General features: G+C 41.8%; 1 protein-coding gene across 1 annotated transcript in view; it reads left to right on the top strand.

Annotated features, from left to right (window-relative positions):
• Positions 1 to 13,086, top strand: part of myo10l1 (myosin X, like 1) — a 47,909-nt gene that overhangs the window by 22,856 nt on the left and 11,967 nt on the right. Inside the window, 22 exon segments of the mRNA XM_051388653.1 lie at positions 1,705 to 1,863; positions 3,838 to 4,025; positions 5,596 to 5,730; positions 6,260 to 6,384; positions 6,552 to 6,565; positions 6,691 to 6,775; positions 6,900 to 7,006; positions 7,585 to 7,714; positions 7,805 to 7,923; positions 8,015 to 8,161; positions 8,302 to 8,402; positions 9,040 to 9,106; positions 9,394 to 9,486; positions 9,599 to 9,667; positions 9,764 to 9,846; positions 10,342 to 10,444; positions 10,829 to 10,909; positions 11,033 to 11,157; positions 11,256 to 11,379; positions 11,526 to 11,632; positions 11,755 to 12,141; positions 12,143 to 13,016. Of these exon segments, the coding sequence (XP_051244613.1) occupies positions 1,705 to 1,863; positions 3,838 to 4,025; positions 5,596 to 5,730; positions 6,260 to 6,384; positions 6,552 to 6,565; positions 6,691 to 6,775; positions 6,900 to 7,006; positions 7,585 to 7,714; positions 7,805 to 7,923; positions 8,015 to 8,161; positions 8,302 to 8,402; positions 9,040 to 9,106; positions 9,394 to 9,486; positions 9,599 to 9,667; positions 9,764 to 9,846; positions 10,342 to 10,444; positions 10,829 to 10,909; positions 11,033 to 11,157; positions 11,256 to 11,379; positions 11,526 to 11,632; positions 11,755 to 12,141; positions 12,143 to 13,016 (3,423 nt within the window).

The raw sequence follows: 13,086 nt of genomic DNA, 5'->3' as shown, positions 1-13,086 counted from the left end.
TGTGCATTGGAAAACAGTGTTACTGGAGTGAAATAGATTTATTTAAGAACAGGATGTCTGAACGCCTACAGCACACCCCTCTGCCACTCTCAACAGACGTCCAACACATCTGTTAGCACCACACGCACACACACAGGGCGGAGGTTGGCTGTGAGACTAAGCTGACATATTAACAACCCAGCATTGTAAAGGCCGTGGTTTCTATTCTTAGTCAAGTTGATTTTGCTGGAATGAATGAACGACCTTTATGCTGAAATAGAATCAGAATTATCTCCTGTCCGGTGTGTGTGTGGGTTACATGCAAGAAAGAAAGAAAGACAGGGATCGTTGTAGCAGCGTGCGCATGTGCCTGACATGAATACACACCGAGCTGCTTTCGCCTGTCAGGTCCTGCCAGATCAGATCTGTTACACTTGCTCTTCCTCTCTACTTCTGTCCTGTTTCTTCTTCTTCATCCCCCCAACCCCACCAACCGGGTTCCCTACCCATCTTGTCCCCCTGTTCTCCAGTTTCCATGGCAATGGATGACATAGATGAGATAGGGGTCGGGTTAAAAGAAGAGCCACGAAACTCTGTATTCCCATGATGTGAAATTTCGTCATGTTGCATCACAATTAGCCCGTTAATGCTAAAAATGAAAAGACAAAAGAAGAAATATGTAGGCATCTTTTTCTTTTAAATCGGCGCGTGAGAACATTGGCTTCCTTCTTTTTGTGGACAACATACTTTTATTATCCAGTAGGCATCAGCACCAGCTTGACAACTAAAACTCAAGTATTATCTACCTCAGAATAATGAGGTTAGACATAAACTTGCCTGAAGTATTGTTATGTATTTTCTTTTCTTTCCATTTGCACTAGAGCACACACAATGCCAAGTAACACCAGCATAATGCACGATGCAGGGAGGTCTATCTTAATGTAATACAACACACCCTGTGTGTACCATTTAACACATTATATCTAATTTGTCATGTATCATTTTTACAAAAAAGTAATGTCAAGTAACGGTTTAAGGGAGGTTTTCTGCCTGACAAGAACTAATCTGGCTGATGAAAAGCTAACCGGCTGCTAACTGCAGCTTAATATTTAATGGACAGTTTTCCATTTTCTCATCTAACTCTCTATAAGAAAACGAATAAACTGATTTTCCAAAATGTCAAACTATTGAAAAAGCCATTGAAAAACCAAGGAAAGCTAAACTTTGAAGTAACAGTTGCAACTTTTAATTCTGAATATCCAATGACACTTTTTGTCAGCTATATTCTCCCAAGGTCAAGAAGAAAGACAGATCAAACGAACATATTTACTGTTTTGCTGTCTTAGAAAGACTGCTACACAGTCAATATGCACATGTCTTGAAATTATAACTTTATTTGTCTTGATTTTGGTAGGGAATTTATTCTCTTGTGGACGTTGGTTACCTGCCATCAGGAGCACCTGCTTTGGGTTACATCGCTGTCAGATCCAGTTAACGGCTACTTCCTTTGTTTATGACTGCATCAAATTCAGGTGTTTTCTCAGGGTTATTTACAGCCACGGTCGGAAATGTTGGAAATCACTGACTGGAAATAGATGTTAAAAGCTGAGGTAAAAGTGGGCACGCAGAAAAAAACAACATTTAGTTTACAATAAAACTCTTTAAAATCAACAAAAATTATAAAGGGATGATAGGTGACGGTGTGTGTGTCTTGTTGTCTTTCAGGTCTTGTACTTGCAGCAGGCCGAGGTTACCAGGGAGCGGGTCTACGCGATGCACCAGTCCAGCATCGATGGGGTGGAGGACATGTCGGCACTGGCTGAGCTGCATGAGGCCGCCATCATGCACAACCTGTACCAGCGCTACCAGAAGGATAACATCTATGTAAGTGCATTCAGATAGACACATGTGTCCGTGGGTTTTTAAGTATGTGTGAGAGTGTGTGGCCAAGGATTTGTGTGTACATTATGTGTCTTGATGTGCTCCCTTTTGCCTTTTCCAGTAATCTTTGCATGCATTAGGCTTTTAGTGGCAAACACAAATCATCTTAACGGGTCCATCTGCTCTAAGTGGAAAAGGTGGAGACAGAGGCGAGAGTCTTATAGTGTGAGAACATTATTGTAAATCAAGTCAATGGTTAAAATAACAAATTAATCTCCACTTCTTTAAAGTTGTAATCTTCAAGTTTTAAATCCTGGATTATTTTGTGACACCCATTGTTACCATGGTAACAGCAAGTACATTTAATACTACAGAAAACATTCCTCAGACAGCTAGTTTGTCAGAAATACAATAGAGGAGTAAGTGGTATATCTATATCTGGTTTATCAAACTGGCATTGTTTTAAATAACAATTGCTACCACGATGTGAGTTCATGCTACACACACAGTGAAGTTGTGCTACCGTACTGAGGAATTCCAAATGATCCACTAAAGAAAAACATATCAGTTGGAAAAATGTGTTCACAACATCTGCTGCTTATCTTGGCAGGTAAGAGAGCCCAAACAATGAATTAACCATTAAGTTTACTCTAATTTGCATTATAGTGAAATGGAAATCCGACATTGTCCGTTTTGTGTGTACTTACATGATTTCAGATGAGTATACAGTCCTTCAGTGTGGCTCAGGACATAATGCATAAACACTGCTAACCACCACCAAATGTGGTCTGAGCGATCGGATCTTAATGCATCTTGGGTGCATTCAAACCTGTACACAAAGCTGTACTGTTGATGACAAACAATTTAGACTTTCAATGCACACATTGGCAGCGTAGTGTGGAAACTGAAAGGCAACACACTAAAAGGACAGTTATAGACATGTATGATTCGTGTTTTGTCTACAGGCATCTATCTATCTATCTATCTATCTATCTATCTATCTATCTATCTATCTATCTATCTATCTATCTATCTATCTATCTATCTATCTATCTATCTATCTATCTATCTATCTATCTATCTATCTATCTATCTATCTATCTATCTCTGCAGTCTTTTTCAGATCCCATAATTCACTCAATAATCACAAGAGTAATGAATTGCTGCACTAATTTGTTTATGTGTACGTCTGTAATGAATAGATGCATAAGCTGAGGTCCATAAAACTGAAAAGGACGATAATCTCTGTTTGTGCTTATAGAATGGATATTGAGATCAATTAATTAAAATCAAGGACAAAAACGAGTGCATTTTGATCACATTTATGGTAAGTTAAAAGTCAGACGTTTGGAAAGCCGGAAAACCTGAAAGATTACCAGACAACAGACCAATAACGGCCTCCCTCGGTGTGACCTAATCTAGATGATGAAATATTGTCCATACACGGATTTCCCTTAAGCTGATCATAAGAATTTACCCTGTGTAGGTCAGCTTTCTGTGTCACTGTGTGTTCATGCTTTTATGTGTCCTTCAGCACAGTTTTATGTGTGTAGTTCACAAACTGCACAGACGGGGTAATTTGACACGATGGAATCCATGCTGACCTGAAGTTTCTAGTGCAAAAGGATAGAAATCAAGGTGACTGTCTCAGCACAAACACTTGAAAATATAAATCTAGCCTCCCTCCTCCATCTTCACACTGATTTGACCTCAGCTTTCTAATAAATATCTGGCGATTTGTCACTCTTCACTCCCACTCTCAGATCTCCACCCTGCTATGTTCCTTTATCCGTCAATCCAGATTAATATCAACACAAAGATGCTTTGAAATTTCACATATTTGTGTTCTGTATGCGTTCCTGAGAGCTTGTTATGTGTGTGTCGGTGCTTCTGCATGTGGAAAAAGCTGACAGCAAAAGAAAAGTAAAAAAAATGATAGAGACACAACCTGAAATGTCACTTCTTGACTCTTTTTAGACTAATATCGGCAGCATCCTGGCAGCCGTCAACCCCTACAAGCAGATCCCAGGTCTGTATGACACAGAGAGGGTGGATCTGTACTCCAAGCACCATCTAGGGGAGCTCCCTCCGCACATCTTTGCCGTGGCCAATGAATGCTACCGCTGCATCTGGAAACGCCACGACAGCCAATGTGTCCTCATCAGGTGAGTTTCAACCATGGAGGAGGTTGTTTTGATGATTAAATATAGAGGTTTAACTGTAATTTACGCCTTCTCCATGTATCAGTCTCCCAATCTCCCAAGCGACCCATCCAACTTTTAAGCCCTCTATTACAGGCAACCAATCCCGACATGCTTTAGGCGAGAGGGCAGTTCTGTTTTTAGAAAACCCAACAATTCCCACTGCCCTACTTCCAGATACACACTTGCATGCATTTTTGATGTCTGTGAATGCAGAATGTCTGTCTTATCCACTCCAACATCTGTAAATATGAAGCAACTGCCAGGAGACAGTTAACTAGATTATCATAAAGACTCGAAACAAGGAGAAACAGCTAGCTTGGCCCATTTATTTGTTTGTTTAGTCCATACAAAAACACAAAATGTTGTTTTTATTCACTGCACTTTTTTAACTAATAAGATATGATGTGTTAATTTGTGAGCTTTGGAAGTGCTGGTAGGTGGTTTTTGTCACCTTTGCACAGAGCCTGTTGCTGTCCAGTTTTTATTTTAAGCTAAGCCAACCGACTGCTAGCTTTAGTTTCCTATTTGCTTTACAGACATGAGACTAGTTGTCCATCTAACTCGGTGCAAGGAAGCAAATAACTGTATTTCTCAACATTTTAAGAGTGAGCTTAGCCTATATTTTCGCTCAGCTCTGGGATATGTCTGAATTACTGCTTCTCTCAAAAATAGGGAAATACAATTTACACCAATCTAAATATTTATGGCTGATCTAAGTGGATTTCTGATCCACCTCTTGTTTACATGCTCACAACCAACTACCATGCAGATTAATATAATGTTATTACAGATCGTCATGGACTTAAGTGTTGGTCAAGAGGAATATTTCCCAGATTGTGAGACCAGATGGAGGCTCAGGAAGCTTCTTTAGGAGACTAATATATCTTCAGTAATGTTCATGACATGTCTGATTAATTTAATCAATAGTGCAAATACTCTTTATCTCCCTTACATCATTAATATTAGAGCACTTGAATATATTAATGGTCTTTTTGAAAGCCTATGCAGAGACAGGTAGAAAATGAAAGTCCATAAAAATCAAGGTGAAGGCTGAAGGAAGGAGACCAGCACCAGCATGTTTCAGACGTATTGATTTCAGTGGGTGTTTGGGGAGTAGAGGCGGAGCAAAGATTAAGTTCAAAGAGTCGATCCCAAATAACCAGATGTGGAATCGGATGAAGAAGTACTAGAGGATGAAACAGAGGTTGCATTTTGGATGAGGTTGATTAACCGCGTCCTGGTCTGCTTGGCGAACTGGCTCGATCTGGTTGTAGGGTCAGACATCTCATCGTGCTTTCTATTACGCTCAGGCTTTGTTTCACTTGGTATCCTGATTGAGATAGACTGGGAGCTAATGCAATATCTCTGAAGCTATCAAAACTCAAAATCAATTAAACGACCAGACCGCTTTGAGATATGGGAATGTCGTAGAAGGTCACAGTGTATTTAATTGAATTGGGTTGTGTGTGTGTGTGTGTGTGTGTGTGTGTGTGTGTGTGTGTGTGTGTGTGTGTGTGTGTGTGTACTCCAGTGGTGAATCAGGGGCAGGAAAGACGGAGAGCACTAAATTGTTGCTTCAGTTCTTGTCCATGATGAGCCAGAAATCAGCCGGGACTCCTCCATCAGAGAAAAGTACACGAGTGGAGCAGGCCATCGTACAGAGCAGGTACCATGAAGAAGAAACACACTCCTGTTCCTTTACTATTGCTGCCACAGCTGTCGTAAGTCTACTGGGACAAGTGGTCTGAAGTCATTCGAAAGAAATCCTGGTCAAGTTTTATAACAGAAAACATCATGGACAAAGTTTTAAGTTTTACAATAGAATATAACAAAATATAATGTAAAAAAAAAAAACATTTTTGGTTACAAAAAAATGCCTATCACAGTTTCCAAGGAGCTTGTTTTTACGAATTCAAGGTCCAAAACCCAAAGATATTCAGTTTACAAACTGAATAAAACAACTGGCAAGGCCAGCTTCTGTGAGAGATATCAGTGTTTGTATTGGGCACTTATGGATGTGTGTAATATGAAGCAGGGCATGCTCCCTCCATAGATATGTAAAGGTTTTGGAGAAAAATATGATGAATGGCCTCTGCAGCACGTGGTGGATGTACTGTATTATTTACTACATGCACAGATAAATGCAGACAAAAGAAAATGCACTTTGCAACTTCAGGTTTTCACTCTCTCTGCAGTCCGATCATGGAAGCGTTTGGTAATGCTAAAACTGTTTACAACAACAACTCCAGTCGCTTTGGGAAATTCATCCAACTTCATTTCTCTGAGGGCGGCAACATCCAGGGAGGCTGCGTCATTGACTGTATCCTTATATTTATATACCAGTCAAGTATATTTGTATCAACTTTTTCGGAATTTGTATGTGCTTTTATTATGATATTATTGTATGTGCTTTTATTGAATTAAAATCTGCGCTAAAGGATATTTGTGAAGTACTCAGGTTTGTTTCCTTGACTCTCTACCGTTCAGATTTACTGGAAAAGGTAAACAACTCCACATGCGCAGCCTGGTCGTATCAAGTTCAAATTCATAGAGTGATTTGTCAGTTTTGAATTGTGAATAACGATTAAATGTTATTAGTGACTTTGCTGCATTGATTTTGCTGTAGAACCGAGTGGTGCGACAAAATCCTGGAGAACGAAACTACCACATCTTCTACGCTCTGCTGGCGGGAACTAACAAGGAGAATAAAAGTGAGAAAAAGCATAAAAACTTTGTAATATCAATAATGTTTTTAAAAGTGTCTTTGTATTTTTCATCTCAATGTGCATCTCTCCCAATATCACACTCACTTTATATGTATATTTCCTCTTTCAGGCCTCTACTTCCTGGAGGACTCGCCTGAAGCTTTCCACTACCTCAGCCAATCAGGATGTCTGAAAGACAAGAGCCTGAATGACAAAGAACTGTTCAACAGTGTTATGGTCGGTGTGACTGCATTTACTCTGCTGGTCTTTTGTCCATGTCCAGTCTTTGTCATATATTTAGTTTACTTTGTCATAATACATTGGAGTTTGGCAGCAGAAACCATCAAACTAAAATGTATCCATATTGCTTTAAACATGTTGGTTGTTTGTTAGGTACTAATGTAAACTGACTTTCTAGGTTTACACAGCCAGGCTAGACAACTTCTAAAACCACAGCGTAGCATTGCATAATTGATATAAATGATGTCCCTATAGGTTTAATGGTTTGCACTCCTTGTGTCTTCTTTGGAGTTAGTCTTTGGAATACAGGGAATCCTTGCATTGCATCTTGACCTTAAAACACGATCTGCCTGGAGAGCAGCTCCGCCTCAGAGAAATGTTTGCACTTCAAATTCAAAACACCATTTATCAAACCTCTGTAAGCACAGTGATGCAGAGTCAGCGACCATACTATGTTCCTTTTATCTTCTCCGTCACTGAAATATATATTGATGACTGAACCTTTGCTTGCAAAGAAAGTGTTATAAGCACCTTGCCTGCTGGTAATCTCTTTTCCTGTGCTTTTCTCTGTGTAGGAGGCACTGAAGGTGTTAGAGTTCACAGAGGAGGAGATCAGAGACATGTTTAAGCTGCTGTCAGGAGTCTTACAGCTGGGAAACATTGAGTTCATGACTGCAGGAGGAGCCCAGATCACCACCAAGCAAGGTGAACCGATCACATGTAAAGTGAGATAGGAAAAGTGAAACCTAGATAGATGCATTGTGGAAGTGTAACACATCTTTGTCCATCTTTCAGTGGTCACTAATGCCAGTGAACTGTTGGGCCTGGATGCCTTCCAACTGTCTGAAGTCCTGACTCAGCGCTCCATAATCCTCAGAGGAGAGGAAATCTGCTCCCCACTCACTATAGAGCAGGTCAGCAAACACACTTACACATTCATTCTCCCCGTCTTTAACGATCTCCGACACACTCACACCCCCTCGGGTTTCCTTCTCATCGTTACAGGCCGTGGATTCCCGGGACTCTGTTGCCATGGCGTTATATTCCCAGTGTTTCTCCTGGATCATCCTCAAGATCAATCAGAAGATCAAAGGGAAGGAAAATTTTAAATCCATCGGCATCCTTGACATCTTTGGCTTTGAGAACTTTGAGGTCAGAACTTGTGTTCTTCTGTTTTCTAAGTACCACTCATTCACACACACACACACACACACACACACACACACACACACACACACACACACACACACACACACACGGTCTGTATATAAGATTTGTGTCTTTGCTTCCAGGTAAATCGTTTCGAGCAGTTTAATATCAACTATGCCAACGAGAAACTTCAGGAGTACTTCAACAAGCATATCTTTTCCCTGGAGCAGCTCGAGTACAACAGGTGCGCTTCTGCATATACACCAGTCAGCCATAACATTATGAGCACTGACAGGTGCAGTCAAGTGGTTATCTCGTTATCATGGCACCTGTCAGTGGGTGGGATATATTAGGCAGCAAGTGATGAAATTTTGTCCTCAAAGTTGATGTGTTAGAAGCAGTAAAAATGGGCTGCGTGACGATTTGAGTGACTTTGACAAGGGGCCAAATTGTGATGGCTAGACGACTGGGTCAAAGCATCTCCAAAACTGCAGCTCTTGTGGGGTGTTCCCGGTCTGCAGTGGTCAGTACTTATCAAAAGTGGTCCAAGAAAGGAAAAGCGGTGAAACGGTGACAGGGCCACGTGTGGCCAAGGCTCACTGATACATGTGGGGAGCGAAGGCTGGCCCGTGTGGTCCGATCCAACAGACGAGCTACTTCAGCTCAAACTGCTGAAAAAGTTAATGCTGGTTCTGATAGAAAGGTGTCAGAACACACAGTTTGTTGCCTATGGGGCTGCAGAACATTATGACCCTTTTGATCTTGTGATCTTATTGTAACTAGTGTTTTGTTCAATATGTAGTACTGTAGGTCAGTGATATGAATAAATAATACTGTACATGAGTTTGCCATGTGTAATTGTTTGGGTTTACTCTCAACAGGGAAGGTGTCCAGTGGGACGCCATAGACTGGATGGACAATGCCGAGTGTCTTGACCTTATAGAGAAGGTAGTAGGAAATTAATTTGTCATAACAAATGTTTCTTTCAATCCTAATATCTTCTGTGCATCTGGCCAGGATGTTGAAATGTTAACAGACTTTTTTTTGCAATCAGACTCAGGTTGAATTGAGTTAAAATAAAAGCTACTTCTCAGTCAGTTAAGAGCTGTGTTGGACGCCTGCCTCGGATGCTCTCTGGAAAACTGATCTAATATTGTTGGACTGATGTCTTAGAAAGTGGTGCTGATTTCATAAATCTGATGCAATAACATGATGTTTTTTCCCCTCTCTTTCAGAAACTGGGCTTGTTGGCACTAGTGAATGAAGAGAGTCGGTTCCCCAAAGGAACTGACTTCACACTGCTGGAAAAGTTGCACAGCAGACACTCTGTGAGTTATTTACAAAAACAAACTGCATGCATTATTCAGAAAATGTGCTGTGCTGGTGTTAAAATGTCACATTATATTTTATTTTTTATGCTATTTTCCTGTTTCCCCACAGACAAACCCTTACTATGTAAAGCCAAGACTTGCTGACCATCAGTTTGGCATCAAACATTATGCCGGGGAGGTGAGTGATGTACAACTGAGCCACTTCTTGTTGTCATACTGTATGTTATTGTGTGAAATCTGGGAGATTTATGATGAACCTGTCTGTCTTGATCAGGTCCTGTATGATGTTAGGGGGATCCTGGAGAAGAACAGAGATACCTTCAGAGACGACATCCTAAACATGCTCAAGGACAGCAGGCAGGACATTCAGATACACTAAACCAGTAGCACTGTAATAAGTCATGAGATTGTATTAATAGGCTAATTTCAGTCATTCAAAGTAGATGTTTTTTGAAAGGTAAATCCAACTTAAGTTTAGCCGTTCTTTTAAGCTGATATGAACTTTTGAAGGAAATTCATTCTACCAATTTTTAAAGATTACTATCAAACTGTCGTTGTTGGGTGAAAACCATTTAGAAATTTGTTTTTGGGCTTTTAACCAAACAGGTCTGGGAACCATTTAATCCTGCAGAAACCTGTCAACCACATCTAAAATCTCATCGAGAAATGACAATATGTGAATTATACAAAGAGTATAGGGAAACAGTTAAGTTCCTGAAACTGTATTTTTCATCAACAAAAAACATCATCATCATTTTTCTTTCTTAAGTTTAGAAATGAGAATCAGTATTTCCACTGAAAGAGCATATAATATGCTGGTGTGTAATCCATTATATGTCTGTTGCCTCTCAGACTGGACTTCATCTATGACTTGTTTGAGAAAGTTGGCAGCAGGAACAATGAGGAGAAGATGGGCACAGCCAGACGCAAACCTACCGTGAGCTCCCAGTTCAGGGTGAGTGATGCAGGCAGTTTAAGGTTGTTAGATACATATAACATAGTGGTGACATAACAAGCAATTTATAACAAAGTGTGTAAAAATCAGGGCCACAGAGAGCTGAGAGAATAGTTATGGATAAATGGAAGCACTTAGTCAGATGACCTGTTTTGTCTGACACAAACCCAAAGATATTAATTTTATAGTGATATAAAACAAGCCAAACAGAAAAGCCTCACATTTAAGAAACTGGAAACAGGGAATATCTTAAACAATTTATAACTTCAGAGATGAATATGAACAATTCTAACTGTTTTGTTTTCCTTTCTTACATGTAACTTAATTTCAACATTCATGTTCATTTTTTTCCAAAAACAATATTGTCTTTCTCCGTCTCTTCAGGACTCCCTCCATGCTCTCATGGCCACTCTGAGTGTATCCAACCCTTTCTTTATTCGCTGTATTAAGCCCAACATGCAAAAGGTCAGCCTGTTTCTCTGTCACACCTCTATCAGTTCTCAAATTCACATTAGTACTGTCTCAGAGCCTGACTGACCATCGCCTAATGAAGTATCAGTTCAATAATCTTTGTTATTTTACTTGTAGAATCCAAGTGTGTTTGACCCAGAGGTCGTCCTGAACCAGCTGAGGTATTCTGGGATGTTGGAGACTGTGAAGATTCGTCGGGCCGGGTTCCCTGTCCGCAGAACCTTCAAAGATTTCTTCTCTCGGTAACAAATCTCACATTTTTACCCCTTTGAGATGTTATTGCTGAGATCTCTTTTTTGTTGTCCCTCAGGCTTTGACTTCTTTCTTTTCTGCCTGTCAGGTATAAGATCATTCTGAAAGAGAAAGGGCCAGCAGCAGCAGCAGCAGATGATAAGAAGAGAAGTACAGACTTTCTAATGAAATATGACAAGACCAAGAAAGAGTGGCAGCTGGGCAAGACCAAGGTAAGATTTTGTAGTTTTTGGCCACACCCCTTTCAGACTCTAGAAAGCTATCATGACAGATTAACATTATCCCTTGTGTAGTCTAATAGATTTTCTATACATTACATTATACATCTTTCTGGTAAGCCTTCACATTTGTTCTGCAGGTGTTTTTGAAAGAGGCTCTGGAGCAGCGTTTAGAGAAGGACAGGGATGAAGTCCGACGCCAAGCTGCCATGATAATTCGAGCCCACCTACTCACTTTCTCTGCCAAGTAAGGAGCAGAACCTAAAATTTTAGGCATTCATGTACAACGTTGTACCTTTGCAACAGCTAAGGTATCTGTGCTAGTTCTTGTTGACTGTGTTTTATGTTGTTCTTCTGTTTTGTCCACAGGAAGCACTTCCAGCGCATACGAGCCAGTGTCATCACCCTCCAGAAACACTTCAGAAAGCACATCCAACGCAGGCGGTTCGTGAAGCAACGTAAGGCTACGCTGGTGCTGCAGAGACACAGGCGAGGTCAGGTCGCCCGTGCTCGAGTTCGAAAACTCAGAGAAGAGAAGAAGAAAAAGGAGGAAGAACAAAAGAAGAAAGAGGAAGATGAGAAGAAGCCGACGGCCGAAGGGGAGCAGGAGGAAGTGAATGAAGGAGCAGAGAAAAAACCTAAATCGTCAGAGGAAACGGCTTCTTCTTCTGTGCGTTTCTTATTACAGTTAAATAAAAGCATTGTCCTCCCTTTGATTTACAGAATAAAGCAAATTAGATTTAGTTTATTTGATGCTTGACATGTCCCTTTTCTCCTCTCTTCCCCTTCAGGATGAGGCCCGGCAGATGGAAGAGATCCTGCAGTTGGAGCGTGAGATTGAGCGCTTGCAGAAGAAGAGAGAGGACGAGGTGTCCCAGCTGTGTGAGTCCTCCAAACAGGAGCTGCAGCTGCGACGGGATGCCGAGCTCAAGCGTATGAAGAAAGAGGCGTCCCGCAAGGCCACAGAGCTCATCGACCTCCTCAACTTCGGAGGCGTGGATCCGTCACTGGGAGCAGAAGCAGCCAAGCCTGCTCCAGAGGTGAAAGCTCCGAAACCTGTGAGTGCCACCAGGGGTGCGTCTAAAGAAGAGGAGGTAGACGAAGGGTTTCATGCGGAGGAGGAGTGCATCCCTCTCCCTGACTTCCCTCCTCCTGCTGAGACAGATGCTCCTTTGGATCAGGAGATATTTGCTCACCTCCCTCCTCCCCCGCCTGCATTTGCAGAGGGGACAGTGCCTCCTGCACCACCTCCTCTAGCCACAGATGGTGTTCCTGGAATTCCTCATCCTCCTCCTCTACCTCCACCTGGAGATGGCTCCACTGCCCCCCCACCTCCTCCTCCACCACCCCCAGGAGAAGGGGAGCAGAAAGAAGGAGCAAAGGCGGAACCGGAAAGGAAGGTGAGCATGGTGGAGAGCCTGGTGGACGGGGAGGAGCCGATCTATAGCATGCCGGCCGATACCGAGTCGGATTACGACCAGGAGGAGGAGGAGGGGTCTGTCAATGCCGGAGATGACAGCTCTGTATCGGGGAGCAACCGCGGGAGTGCCGCTGTGGCGGATGATGAGCATCCGAGAAAGTCAACCTGCACCAACGCCAGCATCGAGTCCTACAGAGGCAGCTCTGACTCTGTGAGGACACACACTCACACGCATCCTCACACGCGTGCACGCAGATATGTATGAGCAGCTAAACAGTGAA

Source organism: Dicentrarchus labrax, unplaced genomic scaffold (assembly GCF_905237075.1).
Source record: "Dicentrarchus labrax unplaced genomic scaffold, dlabrax2021, whole genome shotgun sequence".
Lineage (NCBI taxonomy): Eukaryota > Metazoa > Chordata > Actinopteri > Moronidae > Dicentrarchus > Dicentrarchus labrax.
This window is presented reverse-complemented; position numbering and strand designations above follow the sequence as displayed.